The sequence below is a fragment of the Anomaloglossus baeobatrachus genome, chromosome 4, assembly GCF_048569485.1.
Source record: "Anomaloglossus baeobatrachus isolate aAnoBae1 chromosome 4, aAnoBae1.hap1, whole genome shotgun sequence".
Lineage (NCBI taxonomy): Eukaryota > Metazoa > Chordata > Amphibia > Anura > Aromobatidae > Anomaloglossus > Anomaloglossus baeobatrachus.
Genome location: NC_134356.1, coordinates 520,697,756 through 520,722,144, shown reverse-complemented (window position 1 = coordinate 520,722,144; position 24,389 = coordinate 520,697,756). Strand labels below are relative to the sequence as shown.

The window sequence follows — 24,389 nt, the reverse complement described above, 5'->3', positions numbered from 1 at the left end:
ATGGCTGTACTAGAGCAAAAGTGTGCTTCTACTCAATAATGAGTAAAGGGTCTGAACACTTATGATCATGTGATATTTCAGTTTTTCTTGTTTAATACATTTGCAAAACTTTCTACATTTCTGTTTTTTTCTGACAAGATGGGGTGCAGAGTGTACATTAATGAGAAAAAAATGAACTTTTTTGAATTTACGAAATGGCTGCAATGAAAGAGAGTGAAAAATTTAAAGGGGTCTAAATACTTTCCGTACCCACTGTATTTTGGAGGCATCATACCGTAACAGGAGAAAAGCGGTGTAAAGCATTATACTATTTGGATGTGGCGCACTGTAGGGCATCATATTATGTGTCAGGAACTACACTGTAGAGTATCAAACTATATGTGTCAGGGTGCACTGTTAAAGGGAACCAATCATCAGGATTTTCGTGTATAAGCTGCAGCCAGTGCAGTACTGGCACTATCATGCACAGTGTGTACATACCATCAGGGGGCAGCTCGGGTGTTTAGGCAGTGAAATACAACTTTATAAAGTTTGAAATTTCGTGCACTTTTTGATTGACGTGTGCACCTCTCTGTTAATGTCCGGGCGTGTTATGCAGGAGTTCCCCGCCCCCCCACCAGCCTGTTCCTCCCTCTCTCCTGATGTCCGGGCGGGTTATGCACGTGTTCCCCGCCCCCCCGCGCTGCCTGTTCCTCCCTCCCTCCCTCTGGCTGTATGTAAATATCTAATCTTCAGAAACATGGCGCCGGAGTGGGCCTCTGCGCATAGCGCTTATCTCCGGCGCCATGTTTCTGAAGCCCGCATTACAGCTTGGTGTCTGCAGACTGCAGAACAGCTGATCGGAGGACGCGATCAGCTGTAGCTATGATGACGTGCCGCCTCAGGACACCGGGCCAGGACAGGAGCTTGCCAGCGACATCGGGGGTCAGGTGAGGTAAGTTCACAATGGACTCACATGACCCCGTGACGGCAGTGCTGCGAGACCCGGTCACGGTAGTGATATCGCGTCCTCCGATCAGCTGTTCTGCAGTCAGCAGACACCAAGCTGTAATGCGGGCTTCAGAAACATGGCGCCGGAGATAAGCGCTATGCGCAGAGGCCCACTCCGGCGCCATGTTTCTGAAGATTAGATATTTACATACAGCCAGAGGGAGGGAGGGAGGAACAGGCGGCGCGGGGGGGCGGGGAACACGTGCATAACCCGCCCGGACATTAACAGAGAGGTGCACACGTCAATCAAAAAGTGCACGAAATTTCAAACTTTATAAAGATGAATTTCACTGCCTAAACACCCGAGCTGCCCCCTGATGGTATGTACACACTGTGCATGATAGTGCCAGTACTGCACTGGCTGCAGCTTATACACGAAAATCCTGATGATTGGTTCCCTTTAAGGAAAATAGTGTGTAAGAATGCACTGTGGGAGCATCATACTATGTGGGGAATGTTTTTGAGGGGCATCATACGATGTGGTGGAATGCACTATGGGGGCATCATACTATTTGTGTTTTGGAGCCCTGTAGGGGCATCACACCATAATGAGAAATTCACTGTAAGCCATCATACTGTTTGTATGTGGAGCACTGTGAGGCATCATACTGTACGTGTTAAAGGGCACTTTGATGGCAAATTTTGTGTAAGGCTAGTTTTACACTTGCGTTGAACGGCATCCGTTGCATTGCGTTGTGTGACGGATGCAATGGATGCGTTGCATATAATGGCACAACGGATGCAAAGGATCGTACAAAACAATGGAAAGCTTTTTTCTTTTTTTTTTCTTTTTTTTTCTTCTTTACAGTTTTACTGGCAGCAGACTATTGTGAATGATCAGCTGATCACCCGGCGGCCGGGCGCTCAGCTGAGCGCTCTCAATAGCCGGCGGCCGGGCGCTCATCTGAGAGCTCTCACATGCCGGCGGCCGGGCGCTCAGCTGAGCACTCTCAATAGCCGGCGGCCGGGCGCTCATCTGAGAGCTCTCACATGCCGGCGGCCGGGCGCTCAGCTGAGCACTCTCAATAGCCGGCGGCCGGGCGCTCATCTGAGAGCTCTCACATGCCGGCGGCCGGGCGCTCAGCTGAACGCTCTCACATGTCGGCGGCCGGGCGCTCATCTGAGAGCTCTCACATGCTGGCGGCCGGGCGCTCAGCTGAACGTTCGGCCACCGAGAGACACATTAAAGTTTCTGTGATTAAAAAAAAAAAAAAAAAGATGAGCATGCGCAGTGAAAAATAGAGGATTCCGCCGCTCAAAAAACGTTACATGCTGCGTTCCTTCCGCCCAGCACTCTCATCCCTCCCATAATGATTAGCACATGGTAAGCCGGATTCACGTATATGTGTTTTGATATCTGTACTTGGACTAACATGATCTGTTATGATTAATACAACTCTTTAATTTGGTAGAGAAATGTATTTTTTTCATCTTACGTTTTTTAGATTGTTATATATTGTAGTAATCATGGCTTATTGTATAGCTGTTTCCATGGTTACAATAAACCTTTTCATGTATGGTTAATCTAGAACAATGCATCTGCTGATTGAGAAATATTGGAATGTTTATCATTTGAAATAAAAATAATAGTCTGCAGTTTTCCTGAATACAGCACACATTAAATGCACGCTGTGGGATAGTGGACTTGGTGACTGTGCCCATAACCTGCCATGATTGCTCAAAATGACATATAGTATATAGAAAAGTGACAGAAACAAAAGTGGGCTCTCACTGTAAGGCTACGTGCACAAGTTGCGTTTTTGCTGGTTTGTTCTGCACCAAAATCTGCTCTCTTGGCAGTAAAACGCTGCTTCCAAAGTGCAGGTTTTGTTGCTTTTTTGTTGCATTTTTAGCTGCGTTTTTATTGTGTCATTTGTCTACAGTACATGTTTAAATAAAGTTAGTTAAAAGGCCGCTTTACACGCTGCGATCTCACTAGCGAGATCGCTAGCGTGCGTACCCGCCCCGGTCGATTGTGCGTCACGGGCAAATCGCTGCCCGTAGCGCACAACATCGCTCGAATCCGTCACACTACATACCTGCCTAGCGACATCGCTGTGACCGGCGAACCGCCTCCTTGCTATGGGGGCGGTTCGTTCTGTGTCACAGCGATGTCACTAAGTGGGTGCCCAATTGAAGCGGAGGGGCGGAGATGAGCAGGACGAACATCCCGCCCACCTCCTTCCTTCCTCATTGCCGGCGGCCGCAGGTAAGATGAGGATCCTCATTCCTGCGGTGTCACACGTAGCGATGTGTGCTGCCTCGGGAACGACGAACAACCTGCATCCTGCAACAGCAACGATAATTGGGAATGGAGGAGCGTGTCAACGATTAACGATTTTGCACGATTTTGCGACCTGTTTCGATCGCTCGTAGGTGTCACACGCAACAACATCGCTAACGAGGCCAGATGTGCGTCATGAATTCTGTGACCCCAACGACTTCGCTTTAGCGATGTGCTGCGTGTAAAGCGGCCTTAAGTTACCCCAAAAACAGCAAGAACCCAGCAAAAAAAAAATGTAGCAAAAATGCAGGTAGCTTTCAATGGTGGAAAGAGCAGTAAAAATACAGAAAGAACTGACACGAGGCTTCTCTCAAAAACTCAGCAGGTTTCCATTTAATACTTTATTTTAGTAGGAATTTGCTAAATCAAATTGCAAAAAAACCCTTAGAAAATAAATAGTGAAATGACATGAAAATAATGGCCCTATGTGTCAAGATAAAGTTTTGATAGAAGAGGGAGGGTAAAATCAAGACAAGGTGCCCGAGAATCAGAACACTGTGATTGATAAGGGGTTAAGAGAAGTCTGGGGAAGAATTGCGGGAATATGATTGGCACAGCTAATGCAGTTATCACAGAGAGAGTGCCCTGTCCCTGGCTGTGCCTATTGTCTGTGACTATTGTGGCGCCCCAGGACCTGGTCGCCACAACAGCATTGCCCCTCCAAAGGGTTAATGCTGAGCCTGGAGGTAATTGGGAGGTCTATTGGCCAGTAAGTTTAACATCCAACGCAGTTCTCCCTCAGGCCAGCAGGGGGAGCTCTGAACCTGGAGTTCCAGGGAGCATTCCTTAAGTCTGGCCTGAGGGAGGAGTTAGTGTTCAGTCTGTAGTAGAAAGCAGAGAGTGCAGACGCAGAGTGTGCTGTCCTGTGGATCTGGGGCCTAGAGCTGGAGCAGCTTGGCCCAGTGAAGCAGGGGGAGCAGAGAGGCGCAGAAGAGACTCGGACATCGGAGTCTGTGGTCACCAGGGCCTAAAATACTCCCTGGTAGCCGAATCTGAAGGGCAGGAGAGCTGCAAGCACCTAGCCCATAAACAGCCCGAAGGTACAGCTGCATCATCAGGGCCCGGTGTGGACTCCAGCAGAGAAGCATCAGAGAGGGCCTGCGCAGCCTACCACAGAGGGAAAGGGACGTACCACCGGTCCCAGCAGCAAGAGGGCCATTGCTAAATTCAGAGAGCAGGGTCCTATCACAGTAAGGAAAAGAACAGGAGTAGGCCTCATACTCATCTGGCCAAAACGACATCTCAGTTACTTCCAGGCCGGCCGGAGCCCTCAACCACCTGTAACGGTCTCCCAGGACTAACCGTTTGTGAAGTAAAAGAGGAGAAGGTAAAGAGACTGTTGTTTGTGCCTGTTTCTTTCATTGCCTGTCGGCCCTGCACCGTGTTTTCCACACAACACCATAGACTCTCACGAGCACCAACAGTGTCCCCGGGGCACCGCTCCACCTGTGGGGAGCAGTACCACCATTGCTGCCATATCATCACCCCGGAGGCCTCACACAGCAGCGGCGGCTTAATAGCCGCAAACCACAGGTGGCGTCACGACAACCATAAACTTTATTCACCAGCCATATTTAACTGACACCCACCAGGGCCACGGAGCCGGGCCCCGCCACCACTGACGACCCCCGGACTAGTCCGGCTCGGCACCGGGTGTCCCATAGCCCTGGGGTGGGCGAGTCACTATCATCTGAGACATGCCTGTAGTCTTATCCATGCCTGTCGTCTTTATTGTTCCTCTCGCCTTAAGGCCCCGTTACACGCAACGACATCGCTAACGAGATATCGCTGGGGTCATGGAATTCGTGACGCACATCCAGCCTCGCTAGCGACGTTGTTGCGTGTGACACCTACGAGTGACTGCTAACGATGCAAAATAAGGGAAAAATCGTTGATTATTGACACGTCGTCCATTTCCCAAATATCATTGCTCTTTTAGGACGCAGGTTGTTTGTCGTTCCTGAGGCAGCACACATCGCTACGTGTGACACCCCGGGAACGACGAACAACACCGTACCTGCGTCCTCCGGCAATGAGGTGGGAGTGTCTTTTATGTGGCTGCTCTCCGCCCCTCCGCTTCTATTGGTGGGCCACAGTGTGACGTCGCTGTGTCGCCGCAGGAACCGCCCCCTTAAAAAAGAGTTTGTTCGCCGGCCACAGTGACGTCATTAGGAAGGTATGTGCGTGTAACGCGTACTAGCGATATTGTGCACCACGGGCAGCGTTTTGCCCGTGACGCACGCACGACGGGGGCGGGTGCGATCGCTAGTGATGTCGCAGCGTGTAAAGCGGCCTTTAGTCATGCATGTGTCTAGTCGTGTATGTGTCTCAGTCGTTTTAGTCGTGCCTATCGTCCTAGCTGTGCAGGTGTCAGTCGTGCCTTTTGTCCTAGCCGTGCCTGTCGTCCTAGCCGTGCATGTGTCAGTCGTGCCTTTCGTCCTAGCCGTGCCTGTCGTCCTAGCTGTGCATGTGTCAGTCATGCCTATCGTCCTAGCCGTGCCTGTCGTCCTAGATGTGCCTGTCATCCTAGCCGTGCATGTGTCAGTCGTGCCTATCATCCTAGCCGTGCCTGTCGTCCTAGCCGTGCCTGTCATCCTAGCCGTGCCTGTGTCAGTCGTGCCTTTCGTCCTAGCCGTGCCTGTCGTCCTAGCCGTGCATGTGTCAGCCATGCCTATCGTCCTAGCCGTGCCTGTCGTCCTAGCCGTGCCTGTGTGAGTCGTGCCTGTCGTCCTAGCCGTGCCTGTCATCCTAGCCGTGCCTGTGTCAGTCGTGCCTTTCGTCCTAGCCGTGCCTGTCGTCCTAGCCCTGCATGTGTCAGTTGTGCCTATCGTCCTAGCCGTGCATGTGTCAGTCGTGCCTATCGTCCTAGCCGTACAAGTGGGTGGCGTCACGGACAATAAACTATCCCAAAAACCAATCCCCTTTCACTCACGGGCGAGGAACGCCGCTCGAGGCCCCGGGATCCGGCCCATCGCTCGAGCCACCGAGCAGCAGCAGGCCGCAGCAGCCGCGGCAGCCGGACCCGAGCAGTGGGAGAGCGTGGCGTCCCCTCCTCTGCCCGCGACACATGTGTCAGTCGTGCCTATCGTCCTAGCCGTGCATGTGTCAGTCATGCCTATCGTCCTAGCCGTGCCTGTCATCCTAGCCGTGCCTGTGTCAGTCGTGCCTTTTCGTCCTAGCCGTGCCTGTCGCCCTAGCCGTGCATGTGTCAGTTGTGCCTATCGTCCTAGCCATGCATGTGTCAGTGGTGCCTATCGTCCTAGCCGTGCCTGTGTCAGTCGTGCCTATCGTCCTAGCCGTGTCTGTCGTCTTAGCCGTGCCTGTCGTCCTAGCCGTGCCTGTGTCAGTCGTGCCTATCGTCCTAGCCGTGCATGTGTCAGTCGTGCCTATCGTCCTAGCCGTGCATGTGTCAGTCGTGCCTATCGTCCTAGCCGTGCATGTGTCAGTCGTGCCTATCGTCCTAGCCGTGCATGTGTCAGTCGTGCCTATCGTCCTAGCCGTGCATGTGTCAGTCGTGCCTATTGTCCTAGCCGTGCATGTGTCAGTAGTGCCTATCGTCCTAGTCGTGCATGTGTCAGTCGTGCCTATCGTCCTAGCCGTGCATGTGTCAGTCGTGCCTATCGTCCTAGCCGTGCATGTGTCAGTCGTGCCTATCGTCCTAGCCGTGCATGTGTCAGTCGTGCCTATCGTCCTAGCCGTGCATGTGTCAGTCGTGCCTATCGTCCTAGCCGTGCATGTGTCAGTCGTGCCTATCGTCCTAGACGTGCACGTGTCAGTCGTGCCTATCCTCCTAGCCGTGCCTGTGTCAGTCGTGCCTATCGTCCTAGCCGTGTCTGTCGTCCTAGCCGTGTCTGTCGTCCTAGCCGTGCCTGTCGTCCTAGCCGTGCCTGTCGTCCTAGCCGTGCCTGTGTCAGTCGTGCCTATCGTCCTAGCCGTGCATGTGTCAGTCGTGCCTATCGTCCTAGCCGTGCATGTGTCAGTCGTGCCTATCGTCCTAGCCGTGCATGTGTCAGTCGTGCCTATCGTCCTAGCCGTGCATGTGTCAGTCGTGCCTATCGTCCTAGCCGTGCATGTGTCAGTCGTGCCTATCGTCCTAGCCGTGCATGTGTCAGTCGTGCCTATCGTCCTAGCCGTGCATGTGTCAGTCGTGCCTATCGTCCTAGCCGTGCATGTGTCAGTCGTGCCTATCGTCCTAGCCGTGCATGTGTCAGTCGTGCCTATCGTCCTAGCCGTGCATGTGTCAGTCGTGCCTATCGTCCTAGCCGTGCATGTGTCAGTCGTGCCTATCGTCCTAGACGTGCACGTGTCAGTCGTGCCTATCCTCCTAGCCGTGCCTGTGTCAGTCGTGCCTATCGTCCTAGCCGTGTCTGTCGTCCTAGCCGTGCCTGTCGTCCTAGCCGTGCCTGTGTCAGTCGTGCCTATCGTCCTAGCCGTGCATGTGTCAGTCGTGCCTATCGTCCTAGCCGTGCATGTGTCAGTCGTGCCTATCGTCCTAGCCGTGCATGTGTCAGTCGTGCCTATCGTCCTAGCCGTGCATGTGTCAGTCGTGCCTATCGTCCTAGCCGTGCATGTGTCAGTCGTGCCTATCGTCCTAGCCGTGCATGTGTCAGTCGTGCCTATCGTCCTAGCCGTGCATGTGTCAGTCGTGCCTATCGTCCTAGTCGTGCATGTGTCAGTCGTGCCTATCGTCCTAGTCGTGCATGTGTCAGTCGTGCCTATCGTCCTAGCCGTGCATGTGTCAGTCGTGCCTATCGTCCTAGCCGTGCATGTGTCAGTCGTGCCTATCGTCCTAGCCGTGCATGTGTCAGTCGTGCCTATCGTCCTAGCCGTGCATGTGTCAGTCGTGCCTATCGTCCTAGCCGTGCATGTGTCAGTCGTGCCTATCGTCCTAGCCGTGCATGTGTCAGTCGTGCCTATCGTCCTAGCCGTGCATGTGTCAGTCGTGCCTATCGTCCTAGTCGTGCATGTGTCAGTCGTGCCTATCGTCCTAGTCGTGCATGTGTCAGTCGTGCCTATCGTCCTAGCCGTGCATGTGTCAGTCGTGCCTATCGTCCTAGCCGTGCATGTGTCAGTCGTGCCTATCGTCCTCGCCGTGCATGTGTCAGTCGTGCCTATCGTCCTAGCCGTGCATGTGTCAGTCGTGCCTATCGTCCTAGCCGTGCATGTGTCAGTCGTGCCTATCGTCCTAGCCGTGCATGTGTCAGTCGTGCCTATCGTCCTAGCCGTGCATGTGTCAGTCGTGCCTATCGTCCTAGCCGTGCATGTGTCAGTCGTGCCTATCGTCCTAGCCGTGCATGTGTCAGTCGTGCCTATCGTCCTAGCCGTGCATGTGTCAGTCGTGCCTATCGTCCTAGCCGTGCATGTGTCAGTCGTGCCTATCGTCCTAGCCGTGCATGTGTCAGTCGTGCCTATCGTCCTAGTCGTGCATGTGTCAGTCGTGCCTATCGTCCTAGTCGTGCATGTGTCAGTCGTGCCTATCGTCCTAGCTGTGCATGTGTCAGTCGTGCCTATCGTCCTAGCCGTGCATGTGTCAGTCGTGCCTATCGTCCTAGCCGTGCATGTGTCAGTCGTGCCTATCGTCCTAGCCGTGCATGTGTCAGTCGTGCCTATCGTCCTAGCCGTGCATGTGTCAGTCGTGCCTATCGTCCTAGCCGTGCATGTGTCAGTCGTGCCTATCGTCCTAGCCGTGCATGTGTCAGTCGTGCCTATCGTCCTAGTCGTGCATGTGTCAGTCGTGCCTATCGTCCTAGTCGTGCATGTGTCAGTCGTGCCTATCGTCCTAGCCGTGCATGTGTCAGTCGTGCCTATCGTCCTAGCCGTGCATGTGTCAGTCGTGCCTATCGTCCTCGCCGTGCATGTGTCAGTCGTGCCTATCGTCCTAGCCGTGCATGTGTCAGTCGTGCCTATCGTCCTAGCCGTGCATGTGTCAGTCGTGCCTATCGTCCTAGCCGTGCATGTGTCAGTCGTGCCTATCGTCCTAGCCGTGCATGTGTCAGTCGTGCCTATCGTCCTAGCCGTGCATGTGTCAGTCGTGCCTATCGTCCTAGCCGTGCATGTGTCAGTCGTGTCTATCGTCCTAGCCGTGCATGTGTCAGTCGTGCCTATCGTCCTAGTCGTGCATGTGTCAGTCGTGCCTATCGTCCTAGTCGTGCATGTGTCAGTCGTGCCTATCGTCCTAGCTGTGCATGTGTCAGTCGTGCCTATCGTCCTAGCCGTGCATGTGTCAGTCGTGCCTATCGTCCTAGCCGTGCATGTGTCAGTCGTGCCTATCGTCCTAGCCGTGCATGTGTCAGTCGTGCCTATCGTCCTAGCCGTGCATGTGTCAGTCGTGCCTATCGTCCTAGCCGTGCATGTGTCAGTCGTGCCTATCGTCCTAGCCGTGCATGTGTCAGTCGTGCCTATCGTCCTAGTCGTGCATGTGTCAGTCGTGCCTATCGTCCTAGTCGTGCATGTGTCAGTCGTGCCTATCGTCCTAGCCGTGCATGTGTCAGTCGTGCCTATCGTCCTAGCCGTGCATGTGTCAGTCGTGCCTATCGTCCTCGCCGTGCATGTGTCAGTCGTGCCTATCGTCCTAGCCGTGCATGTGTCAGTCGTGCCTATCGTCCTAGCCGTGCATGTGTCAGTCGTGCCTATCGTCCTAGCCGTGCATGTGTCAGTCGTGCCTATCGTCCTAGCCGTGCATGTGTCAGTCGTGCCTATCGTCCTAGCCGTGCATGTGTCAGTCGTGCCTATCGTCCTAGCCGTGCCTGTCGTCCTTGGTATGGCTGCAGTTCCCTCTTCTGCTGGTCTCAGTTGTGGTCCCTCCTCTTCTCTGCCCTCCTTGCTCCACGCCTCCTCCGCCTCCCCCGGCTGCTGGCTCCACTGCCCTCAGCAGCTGGCTGTCACTCGCCATGGCTCGTCCCGGGGAAGAGCTGAGCGGGACCCTGTCTTACCGGACGGAGGCCAGGAGAAGCCCCCGGCTCAGCCTCTTCCACCTGAAGCTGACGGACTCTGCCCTGCGCTGCCTGCGCGACTTCCAGAAGGGACAGGTGAGCAGCAGCAGCGCCCATGCACAGTGCCACTTCTGAATGGAAACTATAGTACAGCGGTGTGCCATCTGAAGTTTCCCAGCTGTTGTACAACCACAACCCCCCGCATCATGAGGATGAGTCAGGCAGTGCTGGGAGTACTAGTTCCACAACATCTACAGAGCCGCAGGTTGCAGATCATTACCCCTTCTGTTATATGGCATTAGTGCACTACTGTGCCACATACAGTATATGAGGACCAACCTCTGCTGGTTGGGCTTTCTTCCTTATCTAGATTTGCTTTCCAGCACCTGGTTATTATATTTCTGGACTCTGGTGAACATTAGATCCCCCTCTGGTGACTGATCCATCCTGTAATGGGGCTTTAGCCTTCACCACTCTTTACCTTCCAGTCTCCTTTGTACGTATTTTGTGGTCTGAATGTTTCTTTATGGCATCTGCTTTATGTATTTCCATTTCGTGCCCTGTGTACCCTACCTCTGACATATGGGAGAACCCCATGCCATCTGCTCTGCCCTAGTGCGGGCTCTTATGCCCTTGATATGTTATCTTTGATATTTACACTCTGCCACCTGTTGGCATATGCTGTGTCCTCTACATGGAGGTGTGCCTTCCAGCTCTCCGCTGCCCTTCTCAATAATACCCCTCCATTGTAGGGTCGCCAACCGCACTGTGGCACGTGCCCTTTAGGATTTTAGTCCTACGGGTGATGGCATTGTGTTTTGCCCAGTCCACTTTGTGTTTGTCCTGGGTTATTACGCTGGTTTCTTATGCACCGATCTATGGTCCGATTGTGACGAATCGGAGATTATAATAGAAATACCATCATGATATGTGATGGATATCTGACCCCTGTAATGCCCGTTATGGTCAGTGTGATGATATTGTGACAGCTTCAGTCCATATTGTCACATGGCTCATATTATGTTATACAGACGGGTTTTAAACAGTTAATGTTAGGTTTTTTATGTGGCTTTGATTGTGGGATCACAAAACAACGCGTGTAAATATATCCTACCGGCACTATCCTGTCCACCTGCGTCTCGCTGACATAAAACATCTGCTCCATTATACGTTATGATCTTTTTTTGTGCTTAGAAATTCTGCTTTCATCCATAGAGGCTCCTGGCATGTAATTGGGCAATTATAGATGAGATATGGTTCTTCTGAGCACCGCCTTACCTGACACTGCTAATTCGATTACTTGTCCACTATGCCTCCAGCCAGCTGAATACTGCAGCTTACCGGTATAACATTGAGGATTTCTTGGATTCTGTTCACACCTGCATGACCAGTATAATATTCCAGTATAACATTGCGTATTTCTTGGACTCTATTCACACTGACATTGTCTTTTTAGTTATTTTAGTTAATAACTTGGTGCCGGATCCGTCACACTACGCACATCAACGGCACCTGACGGACCCCACTGACTTATAATGTTGTCCTTTAGGTTCCGTTGAGGTGTCCATTGTTTTCCCAGCAGACAGTCATTTATGGAAGTTTTCAAAGCATTTAAAAATATTTCAACAATGTCATTTCATTAAGCGAGTGTGGTTATTAGGCTGCAAAACCTGCCATAAAACTACAGACTATATATACAATATGGTTCCCTCGCCAACTTTACGGATGTTGCATGTCCAGTGTGTAGAGGTGGATGAATGACTGTCGCAGCCTGCAGATGCCCCATATATGTCATATGGTAATGATACAAGAGCTCCTATATGTGCTCAGTCTATAGGTAGCTGGGAATCACAGTGCTATTGGATCCTATGACTAGTCCTGAGCCTGATCTGTGCACCTGTGCCCGAGCCGCAGATGTTTGGTACTAGCGGGTCTCAGTTTCTGAAATAAAATTACAATGACAACTTTCAGTCTCGTAGCATGGAATGATTGTAACCTCTTAACCATTTAACTGTTTCGTTAAAAGAGTAATACAAATTTTATGTAATAGATGTACAGTATATCACAAAACTGAGTACATCCCTCACATTTTTGTAAATATTTAATTATATATTTTCATTGGACAACACTGAAGATATGACACTTTGATACAATGTAGAGTAGTCAGTGTACAGCTTGTATAAGGCCTAAGACACACGGCATGAAAATCGGATCGAGTGGAATGCGATAAAACATCGCATTCCACTCGGACCAATATTAGCCTATGTCCCAGCACCCATGAGCGATTATTTTCTCAGCCCTAATCGGACAGAGAAAACAATCACAGCATGCTGCAATTGTAATGTGAGACTCTTTCTCTTGCACCAATTCAAGTCTATGGGGCGAGAGTAAGATTGCACTGAACTCGCAGTACACCGGTGTATCGCGAGTGCAGAGCGAGAAAGGCAATAGCCGGCAATGGAGGAGAGAGGGAGCTAAATCCCTCCCTCTCCTCCTCCGTGCCAGCATGCCCCTCCACAGCACCGACCCGCCCCTCCTCAGTACTGGCCCGCCCCTCCTCAGAGCCGGCCCACCACCCACAGCTGAGGTCCGACATCATGATCGGGCCTCAGTCGCAGTGACATTCACATGACAATCGGCTCCTGCTGTGCTGCCAGCATGAGCCGAGTGTCATGTGAGGATCGCATTAATCCCCGTGTGGCCCCGGCCTTTCAGTGTAAATTTGGTGCTCTCTAAATAACTCCGCACATGGCCATTAATGTCTAAACTGCTAGCAACAAAAGTGAGTACATCCCTAACTAGAGATGAGCAGCCCCGTGGATATTTGGATTCCCCGAATCCACACAGACTAAAAAAAAAAAAGTTTGGTTCGGGAACTGAACTTGACTCCAAACAATGAACCCCATACAAGTTAATCTGGATGAGAAGTTCTGAGCTGTAAAATAGTCATAGTAAAGGCTATTGGGCTACAAAAGGAAGCTGAATGTGGGTAAGGTAGGACAGTTATACATACCGTGTTTCCCAGAAGATAACCCTGCACTCAAACTCTTTTCTGGGCTTGCTCATTAAGATTCATGAATATTCACTGCTTCCCCCTCTGCCCACTCTCTGTGCCAGCATCTGTGATTGGTTGCTGTATGGTAGTGTAAAAATAAATAAACAATAAACAATAATAAAAAAATGTTCTTGGCTCCCACCCTATTTTTAATAACCAGTGCTGGTAAAACAGGCTGCAACCTCCAGCAGTCTGCTTTACCTTAGCTAGAGGTGACCCTATTCCATTTTTTGTTGTTGTTTTTTTTTTTAATTATTTAAATAAAGAATTTAAAAAATTACTTAGGGTCCCCCTTCGATTTTTTTATATCCAGCCAAGGTAAAGCTGACAGGTGGGGTTTGGTATTATCAGGGTGGGAAGGGCCATGGTTTTTTGCTCCGTGACGCCACCCACGGTTGTGGTGATTGGTTGGCACCACCGCTGCTCTGTATGAGGATCCCGGGAATGATGATATGGAGCAGCTAGTTGTTGTGTTGCCCCTCCGTGGGTAGGGGTTGGTGATCCCGGGGCCCAGTGATGAGGTGGGAGATGCAGGGCCTGGTGGGCGCAGGGACGCGGGGGGGCAGCGCTGTCCCTTGCGGCACTGTGGTACTCACTCAGCCTGAGACGATGACACAGTTCTTGGTAAAACACACGGCTGGAAAGACGGTTCCCACGGACGGCTGCACTTGCTTTCCCCAGTAGGTGACGGTGACGGTCCCTCTGTCCTGCACCTATGTTGATGATGGTTGCGATGGGTTCCCACCGGTAACCCGCTCCCTGACTTCAATCTGGGCCAGAGGAGCCCTACTTTGCCCGCAGACGCTGGCCCTGAGGAACTGGTGCCCTGGCGGTGGCGGTGTTCCTCCTTAATGGTTGGACTGTTGCCTTCAATTGGGACTTGGTTGTTTGGAGACAGACGTCCCCTTCACTGACGGATTTGACAAATTATGGCGACTCCTAGCCTTGCCGGGGTCCGAGAGGCCCCTGCCCTGGTGCTAACTGTTCTTTGTCCACTGCTCCAGACCGCCGGGTCACCACCCGTCCGCGGTCCTTCCAGGAACCTCCGAGCAGTCCCCCTCCAGACAGTCACCGCCGTCTGCTGACCTTGCTGTCTCCATCCAGGCACACAGCCGGACTCATTTCAGGCTTTACTGCTGTCACTTTAGCTTTTCTCGTTAGCTCCACTACTACTTCCTTCCACTTCCTTAACTGTTCTTTCACTTCACTGTTTACTCAAGCCCTGCCTGGGCTAAACTGCCTGGTACTTCCTGCCTCCAGGGCTGTGAACTCCTCGGTGGGCGGAGCCAACCGCCTGGCCCACCCCCTGGTGTGAACATCAGCCCCTGGAGGAAGGCAACAAGGATTTTGGTAGCTTTGGTGTGCCCAGCTGGGGTGTAGGGTGTGGTGGTGCGATGACCTGTGACCCCTGGCTTGCCCAGGGCGTCACACCACCACACCCTACACCCCAGTTAGGAACACCAAAGCTAACCAGAAATCCTTGTTGCCTTCCTCCCGGAGCTGGTGTCCACACCAGGGGGTGGGTCAGGCGGTTGGCTCCGCCCACCGAGGAGTTCACAGCCCTGGAGGCGGGAAAACCAGGCAGTCCAGCTAGGGACGGAAAGGAGTAGACAGTGAAGTAGTAGTGGAGCTAAGGAGAAAAGCTGAAGTAACAGTTTGTGAAGCCTGAAGCTGGTCCGGGTGTGTGCCCCGGACTGAGAGACAGCAAGGTCAGCAGACGGCGGTGACTGCTCGGAGGTTGCTGGAAGGACCGCGGACGGGTGGTGACACGGCGGTTTGGAGCAGTATAAGAGGAACAGTCAGCACCAGGGCAGGGGCCTTTCGGATCCCGGCAAGGCTAGGAGTCGCCATAATTTGCCAAATCAGTCAGTGAAGGGGACGACTGTCTCCCAACAACCAAGTCCCGATTTGAAGGCAACAGTCCAACCGTAACGGAGAGACACCGCCACCGCCAGGGCACCAGTTTCTCAGGGCCAGCGCCTGCGGGCAAAGTAGGGCTCCTTCGGCCCAGATTGAAGCCGAGGAGCGGGTAACCGGTGGGAACCCATCGCTACCAACACAGAAACATTAGGTGCAGGAAGAGTGACCGTCACCGTCACCTACTGGGGAAAGCAAGTGCAGCCGTCCGTGGGAACCGTCTTTCCAGCCGTGTGTTTTACCGAGAACTGTGTCATCGTCTCAGGCTGAGTGAGTACCACAGTGCCGCAAGGCACAGCGCTGCCCCCGCATCCCTGCGCCCACCAAGCCCTGCATCTCCCACCTCATCACTGGGCCCCGGGATCACCAACCCCTACCCACGGAGGGGCAACACAACAACTGGCTGCTCCATACCATGCCTCCCGGGATCCCCATACAGAGCAGCGGTGGTGTCAACAAATCACCACAACCGTGGGTGGCGTCACGGACAATAAACTATATCCCAACACCCAATCCCCTTTCACTCACGGGCGAGGAACGCCGCCAGAGTCCACGGGATCCGGCCCATCGCTCGAGCCACTGAGCAGCAGCAGCCGCGGCAGCCGGACCCGAGCAGTAGGGAGAGCGCGGCGTCCCCTCCTCCGCCCGCGACAGAACCGCCGCCCAATAGAAGCGGAGGGGCGGAGATGAGCGGGACGGAACATCCCGCCCACCTCCTTCCTTCGCATTGCGGCTGGGAGGCAGGTAAGGAGAGGTTCCCCGTTCCTGCGGTGTCACACGGAGTGATGTGTGCTGCCGCAGGAACAAGGAACAACCTCGTTACTGCTGCAGTAACGATATTTGAGAATGGACCCCCATGTCACCGATGAGCGACTTTGCACGTTTTTGCGACGATGCAAAATCGCTCATAGGTGCACACGCAACGGCATCGCTAATGCGGCCGGATGTGCGTCACCAATTCCGTGACCCCAACGACTTCGCATTAGCGATGTCGTAGCGTGTAAAGCCCCCTTTAGAGTAAGTATACAGACAGCAAATAGGCATCACCGGCCATCAGATCCAAATTTAAACCAATTTTCTATCTAATTGACGGTGACAATGGTTAGTTATAATTACATGCATGTGATTTGGAAAGTAGCTGCATGTCCTTAATTCTGCACGTGATTATTCTCTTCCATGTACTTTACTGCGGTCTATAATGCAGAAATAATCTATTTTCCTTTCATATTTTTCAATATTATAACATTTACACATTAGCACTAAATTCAGCTAAACGGCTGTCTGTAGACAGCATAGCTTGCATCGTATTCGGAGGATATGGCATCATCACTGACGGATCAGTTGTAGTTTTGGACTTCTGCATTTTCTAAGTGAGATTTGCGAAGTTCTTCATAGTTTGCTAACGACTCTGTGTGTAAATGGTGTTACTGGGATTGATGGGAATTAGATTCCAATTATGTGTAGAGACTTTATGAAGATTTTCTTATATGTAGCTGTTGAAAAAAATAGGTAAATAGCCTAGAAAAAAAAAGTTGCAGTCTGAAGTATTACAGACATTTAAAATATTTGTCAGAGAGACATGAAACACCAACTAGTGTCCCCACGACACAACACACAGACATATCCAGTTCCAAGTATAAAACTTCACAACTACATAGGTTCTAAGTAACTCGACTGCATGGGGTGAATGCCAGCCTAAAGGGTGCTTTACACGCTGCGACATCGCTAGCGATATATCGTCGGGGTCACGTCGTTAGTGACGCGCATCCGGCGCTGTTAGCGACATCGCAGCATGTAACACCAAGGAGCGACGAGCAACGATCGCAAAAACGTCTAAAATCGTTGATCGTTGACACGTCGCTCCTTTTCCAAATATCGTTGGTGGTGCATGCCGCTGGTTGTTCGTCGCTCCTGCAGCATCACACATCGCTATGTGTGCCGTCGCAGGAACGACAAACATCTTCTTACCTGCGTCCACCGGCAATGAGGAAGGAAGAAGGTGGGCAACATGTTCCGGCCCCTCATTTCTGCCCCTCCTCTGCGATTGGGCGGCCGATTAGTGGCGCCGCAGTGATGTTGCTATGATGCCGAACGCACCTCCCCCTTGAAGGAGGGATTGTTCGGCGGTCACAGCGACAAGGTATGTGCGTGTGACGCTGCCGTAGCGATAATGTTCGGTACGGCAGCGATCACTAAATGTCGCACGAATGACAGGGGCGGGTGCTATTGCGCACGACATCGCTAGCTATCGCTAGCAATGTCGCAGCGTGTAAAGCACCCTTTACACACATTAATTCCAACAAGCTCTAAGTAAGGATGTCTTTACACGCTACGAGATCGCTAGCCGATGCTAGCGATGGTGAGTGTGATAGCACCCGCCCCGATCGTTATGCCGATATGTGAAGATCGCTGCCGTAGCGAACATTATCGCTACAGCAGCGTCACACGTACTTACCTGCTCGGCAACGTCGCTGTGACCGGCGAACCGCCTCCTTTCTAAGGGGGCGGTTCGCTCGGCGTCACAGCGACGTCACTAAGCGGCCGCCCAATCAAAGCGGAGGGGCGGAGATGAGCGGAACGAACATCCCGCCCACCTCCTTCCTTCCTCATTGCTGGCGTGTGGCAGGTAAGGAGAGGTTCCTCGTTCCTGCGGCGTCACACGTAGTGATGTGTGCTGCCGCAGGGACGAGGATCAACTTCTCCCAAGCGACAGCAGCGATAATTGGGAGAGGACCCCCATGTCAACGAGGAGCGATTTTGGACGTTTTTGCAACGATCCAAAATCGCTCCTAGGAGTCACACACAACGAGATCGCCACAGTGGCCGGATGTGCGTCACAAAATCCGTGACCCCAACAAGATCGCTGTAGCAAACTCGTAGCGTGTAAAGCCACCTTAACTTGACTGCATGGGGTGAATGTCGGCCTTACACACATTAATTCCAGCAATGGTCAATATTTTTCTCATATTAGAATTCTAGTTTTTAAAATGACATATACTGCAAAATATCTGCAGCTATTGATAAAAATAAAACTGGAACAATTTTTTTTCCATATGATGATTAGAAGAAAAGGAAGATTAACCCTCCTTAACCCTTTATATGAGCAAGTACTGTATGTCAGTGAAAAAAAGGCATTGGTACCTTTATATTCACCATTCTTTCTCTGAATCCAGAGAAATCCATGGCTTTTGCAACATGCAAATGAGGCATTGTTATTTGTCCCGCCCTGAGCACTTAACGAAACTCTGCCCCCTGAAGTTATTTCACACATTTCCACCCCTTAGTGCCTGCCTCTGTTGAGTAATTGCTCATCGAGTCCAGCCATACTGTGCACCCAGAAGAAGAGCAAGGAGGGCACTTGGAGTGTCCAGCTGTACAGTGTGTGCTGGGGCAGGGTATGCGGAGTCGAATTCTGAAGCAGGTGCCTATAGCAGGGAGCCTTAGTGCATAGAAGGAAGGCACTGAGTATGCAGAATGGTGGCTCAATGGTTAGCACTTGGGTCCTGGGTACAAATCCCACCAATGACACAATCTGCAAGGACTGCAAGGTGCTGGACTGGAAATGTAGTGCCTATGTCAGTCACCACTCTCCCGCTAAGGACACACACTTTAATTTTTACTGTGCTTCTCTTGCCAAGCCATACTGCGCACCCGGAAGTGGAGCACGGAGGGCGCTTGGAGTGTCCAGCTGTACAGTGTGTCTAGGCAGGGTATGCGGAGTCGAATCCTGAAGCAGATGCCTATGGCAGGGAGCCTTAGGGCACTGAGAATGCAGAATGGTGGCTCAGTGGTTAGCACTGGGGTCCTGGGTTCGAATCCCATCAAGGACAAAATCTGCAAGGAGTTTTTACGTTCTCCCTGCATTTAGTGTAGGTTTCTTCTAAGTTCTCCAGTTTCCTCTCACACTTCAAAGTTATACTGATAGGGAATTTAGATTGTGAGCTCCAATGGGAACGATGATGATGATGATGATGTCTGTAGAGTGCTGTGGAAATGAATGGCACTATACAAATAAGTAAAATCTTCATCAAGTTGTCTGAGTGGGACAAATCACTTAATGCTTCATTTGTGTGTCACAAAACTTAGTAGATTTTCCTGGACTCAGGCAACAGATGTAATGATACCAATGCCAATCTATCACTGACCTACAGGCCCATATCAATGGCGTACGATGGTTGATCTTGCTCAGAGTTTGTTTAAAGGGAATCGATCAGGAGGTTTAGGAATTAAACAAATTAATTACATTGCTATATAGGGTTGTAAAAGTCAACTTCAAAAATATCTTTCCAGCTGCAAATGAACTTTTCATCACTGTGAAAATAATTTTTGTATGTAAAAAAAAAAAAGGCTGCAAGTGCAAAAACAGCAGGCCGATTCCTGATTAGTGCACTGATTCTCTGTATTAAAGGGAACCTGTCACCAGTTTTTTGCCCTATAAGCTGCGACCACCACCACGGGGCTCTTATATACAGCATGTTAGAATGCTGTATATAAGAGCCCAGGCCGCTGGGTATAACATAAAAAACACTTTAGAAAACTCACCTAGAAGTTCGCTCCGATGCACACCGGTCGGATGGGTGGCGCCATTCTCCGGGACCGGCGCCTCCCCTTTCGGCTATCTTGCTCTTCCTTATTCTGAAGCTGCGGTGCATGGCGCGTCTATGTTATACACACGTGCCGATATTGAGGTCCTGCGCAGGCGCACTTTGATCTGCCCTGAGCCGAACAGATCAAAGTATTGTACTGTACCTTTGCAGGACCTTAATGCTGGCCTGTGTGCATGATGTAGACGCGTCATGCACTGCAGCTTCAGAATAAGGAAGAGCAAGATGGCCGAAAGGGGAGGCGCCGGTCCCGGAGAATGGCGCCACCCATCCGACCGGTGTGCACCGAAGCGACCTTCTAGGTGAGTATTCTAAAGTGTTTTTTATGTTATACCCAGTGGCCTGGGCTCTTATATACAGCATGTTAGAATGCTGTATATAAGAGCCCAGTGGTGGTGGCCGCAGCTTATAGGCGAAAAAACTGGTGACAGGTTCCCTTTAATAACTGCAGATCCCTCCCTCCCTCCCTCTGATGCTTCATTGCCATCTTTCTGTACCATTATGTCTTCTCAGGCACACGGGGTGGCACAAACTGCTGAATGATATGGAGGGTTGTGCACTAGCCGGGAATCATCCCCTCCCCCTCCCATTACTGCACTTGGAGCCTCATTTAAATAAAAATTCAAAATTGATTTCCTTAGTAATGGAATATCCAACATTATCATGATACTGATACACATATATATCTTGTAGTTACTGAACGGTGTGAAGCTTTGGAGCTCTTCTATTCAGTCTCCACCCAAAGACTGAAATATGGTTTTGGCTAAAGATCTGATCTTAGTATTCCTTTAATCTATAAGCTGGGCGTCACCTTTGACTGGAGATTTGCCAATCAATCAATGTAATTAATTTTTCTTGCTCACTATTTCTAATACCTATGTATCTAAAGATTCCAATATAAACAATCAGGATTAAATATTGTATATATCCAATGATATTATACATTACAAACGTCCCTCTCCTGTGCCAGGCGGCTGCTCAGTAAGCCCGTCTTTATTGTATTTCTTTGTTTTTAGTGTTTGTTCCTTTGTTATGTATTTTAGGCCCTCATTTCATAGATTTCTTTTACATCATGTCCCAATGGTGCGATACAAAAGCTATTAGAAGAGACTTCATTTTTATGAACATTGTTGTATACTAGCAAAGAAAACATTTCAGTTGGCTGGTTTATTTTCTATCTGCTGTCGCCTACAGCCCTGCTTGTCTTCCACCCCAATATCTTGTTTCTGCTTGACTACCATTAGAGGAAAGTACAATGATAAGGAACAGATAAGAGTAGTGGAGCCGTTGTTAAGGTACTGTCACACATAACAAGATCGCTAGCGAGATCGCTGCTGAGGCACAGTTTTGGTGACGCAACAGCGATCCCGTTAGCGATCTCGTTATGTGTGACACCTACCAGCGATCAGGCCCCTGCTGTGAGATCGCTAGTCGTTGCAGAATGGTCCAGGCCATTTTCTTCAAAGGCGATGTTCTGCTGGGCAGGACGCATCGCTGTGTTTGACACTGTGTGACAGGGTCACAGTGACTGCTGAGATCGTTATACAGGTCGCTACTGCCACCTGTAATGTTCCTGCATCGCTGGTAAGATCTGACTGTGTGACATCTCACCTGCGACCTCCCAGCGACTTACCTGCGATCCCTATCAGGTCGCATCGTTTTCGGGATCGCTGGTAAGTCGTTGTGTGTGACTGGGCCTTAAATGTTATATTTAAATGTTTACACTGATAATGTAGCAAATATTATTTGAATAATTATATTTTTGTGTTTCAAGGGACACTTCTGTCAGAAGCCATTATTTATTAAAGATTTTTTTATTATTTTTTAAACATTTTGTCAGTATAATTGAATTAAATATTACATTCACATTATTATTGTTCTCTAGTAATCAGTATAAAATCCTTAAAGGGTATATCCAGGATAGCAGAAAAAAAAAGTGCCTAAGCAGTAATAGGTATTTAGTTGCTACCTGCCTGTTGTGCCCGGTGCCGTTCTTCGCTGGTACAGACCGGTCACAGACCTCGGTTTCCGCTGATGTTACGACTACAGAGAGGCTTCTTTGGCGCTTTGGCCTGTAGACATGGCAGGACAGCTGTCGTCACACTGAGTGCTAGCCGTCTCCCCCAGTTAGGCAGCAAAGAGCTGGCTGTAATCAGCATGATGTTGGCTGTAGCACCTCGTCTACAGAGCAAAGCGAAAAAGAAGCCTCCGCTCTGTTAACAAAGCCACTGTATATTCGGCAGTAGCAAAAGCACTCTATCACCAGCAGGAGTAGTCTGTGACGGCGAAGAACGATGCCAGGCACCACAGGCAGGTTAGTAGCCATTACCCGACTGTTAATGCTTAGCAACTTTTTTTTTTAAGTCCTGGCTATACCGTTTAAGCCGTCCATAATCATTAGATGGCTGTAAACCGAACAAACATTTAGTCACCAGCTATATCATCCATCTCTCCAATGTACATAAATACTCAGCCGAGTGCTCCTGTGTCCTCCATGAGAAAGCCACCGACAGGCATTTCTGCCTGCACCTTATCACTGGGAAAACAATTCAATCAGCAATCCAAAATTGGACATGTCCAATCGTCATCTCCCCCAACAGTCAGTTGGCTGGCGCCCCCATACACATTAGAATATCGGCGAAACCCAACAATAACCGTGGGTTTGGCTGACATTAATCTTATATCTGCCTTAAAATTCAAGAATGTATAGCAAAGTAATGCAGTGAATAGCATGGTAAGCCCCTTATAATAGTAGGTGAAGCCTGGAATGACAGACAACTATGCTGCTCTCTTGGTAGGCCCATGTAAAGGTGGCCTAGACAGACAGCAGCACTGACAAGAGCAAATATGAAAGAGAAAGTGATCGTTGGAGATCCACACAATGGGACCCCTACTGGTAATGGGGCTTAGATTAGAAAAAACTAAGTAATTGTCTGCAGTGTTGCTGGAGAAGGCTGAGCGCTATCCTCAGCTTCTGCGCCCAAACACTGCTCCATTCTAATCGGACATTTCAGAGATTTGTTCTTGGCACTGGTCGAGGTACTGTATTTGTGGTCAGATACCTTGTGAAGAGGTGGTAACTTGGTAAATTGGATATAACACTTTAACCTTGATTTGATATTTTCATGTAGATTGCATCTGTTTCAGCTATAGGTCAAGAAAATGATAACTGATTAACCAGGATGGCTATATAAGTGACCAAGATAATACAGAAACTTCAATAGTGAAGGCAAAACAAGATATTAGCAATCAGGACTAGTACTGGTCCGAAACGCGTTAATTACATGAATTCTTGTTTTTAATGGCTCTTTCTATACTTTTTTAATGGAGTTGTTTCAATAAATTTGTTTTTTATTCTACCATATTTTTACGGTACAACTCCGTGCAGTGACCTCATGGTGATATTGGTGACAGTGCAATGGTAAGCTGAATGCCGGACCCCTTTTCTTTTTCTGTTAGATATTATTAGTAGAGTAAATCCTAAAAACCAAAACACAATGGCAGGGAATGGTTCCAGGTGATTGACCTAGGAAACAACGGCAGTTCATCAGAAGCCACATTATTCAACTTGGAACTAGGCTTAAACTGTAGTTACACTGAAAGAATTTTATGACCAGGCATTCTTAATACAGTCTGTCAATCAGCATTTGGCTCATTCATCGAGTGAAATGATCTTGAGTTCAGCGCAAAAGATCATAATTTTCGGTGTTGAATTGGATCATCTGGATCGTTTTTCTTTATTTTGTTACAGATCGTTTACCTTGGCATGCCAAGGTAAACAGGCCACTTAACGATCGCTAAATGTTTACCGATCGGCAGCCATTTAGTGCCACATAAATGGACGCTTAAAATTGGAAAAGTAATAGAATTGACATGGAGGATAACAAAGTGTGGGACAGTTCATCGAATTAGACAGACAACAGAGTAACTGGTGTGTAGACCTTATGATTAGTAATGAGTAAACACTACCATGCTCGGGTGCTCAGTACTCGTACTGAGCAGTTGGACGCTCGGACAGGCTCAACCCATGTACCGAGAATAACAGAAGTCAATGGTGAACTCTAGCATTTTTACAGAAGATCTTCCGGAAAAATGTTCACGTTCCCCATTCTCTTCCGGTACACTAATCAAGCGCGTCCAACTGCTCGTTACCAGCACCCGAGTATGGTAGGGCTTGCTCATCACTACCTATGATGGGATTAAAAGTGGGTAACAAGTCAGAAACGCCAAGAAACCAATGGTGGAGACCATACCACAACCTTCAACAGAGCAGCAAGAGTTCCAAACATAGATCGCCTTTTGTTCACCAAGTTGTATATTATAGTAAGTAATTGCTGCCTAAGTCGTGCTCGTTTTCTGGCCCAGACTAACCACTTTCTAACTTTACAGTGTGTTTTGTAAACTTATGAGTAATTCAGTATTTACAGGGTAAAGTGCTTTCTTAGGTCCTTATATGTTTCGTGATAAGTCATTAAGAGTAGAGCAGTCAATGAGGAAACCGGTAAAACTAGAAGTTTCAAAGCATATATTCAGATTACGAAATGTACATTTGTTCTTACTTATGTCTTTTAAAACAGCTTCACTTGTGAACACTATAAAAGCAAGCA

General features: G+C 49.9%; 1 protein-coding gene across 1 annotated transcript in view; it reads left to right on the top strand.

Annotated features, from left to right (window-relative positions):
• The first annotated feature begins 10,131 nt into the window (after positions 1–10,131).
• ELL3 (elongation factor for RNA polymerase II 3) overlaps positions 10,132–24,389 on the top strand; it is a 228,729-nt gene continuing 214,471 nt past the window's right edge. The window contains exon 1 of the mRNA XM_075345885.1: positions 10,132–10,302. Within this exon, the coding sequence (XP_075202000.1) occupies positions 10,165–10,302 (138 nt within the window). The 5' untranslated portion in view covers positions 10,132–10,164. The remainder of the gene's footprint in view (positions 10,303–24,389) is intronic.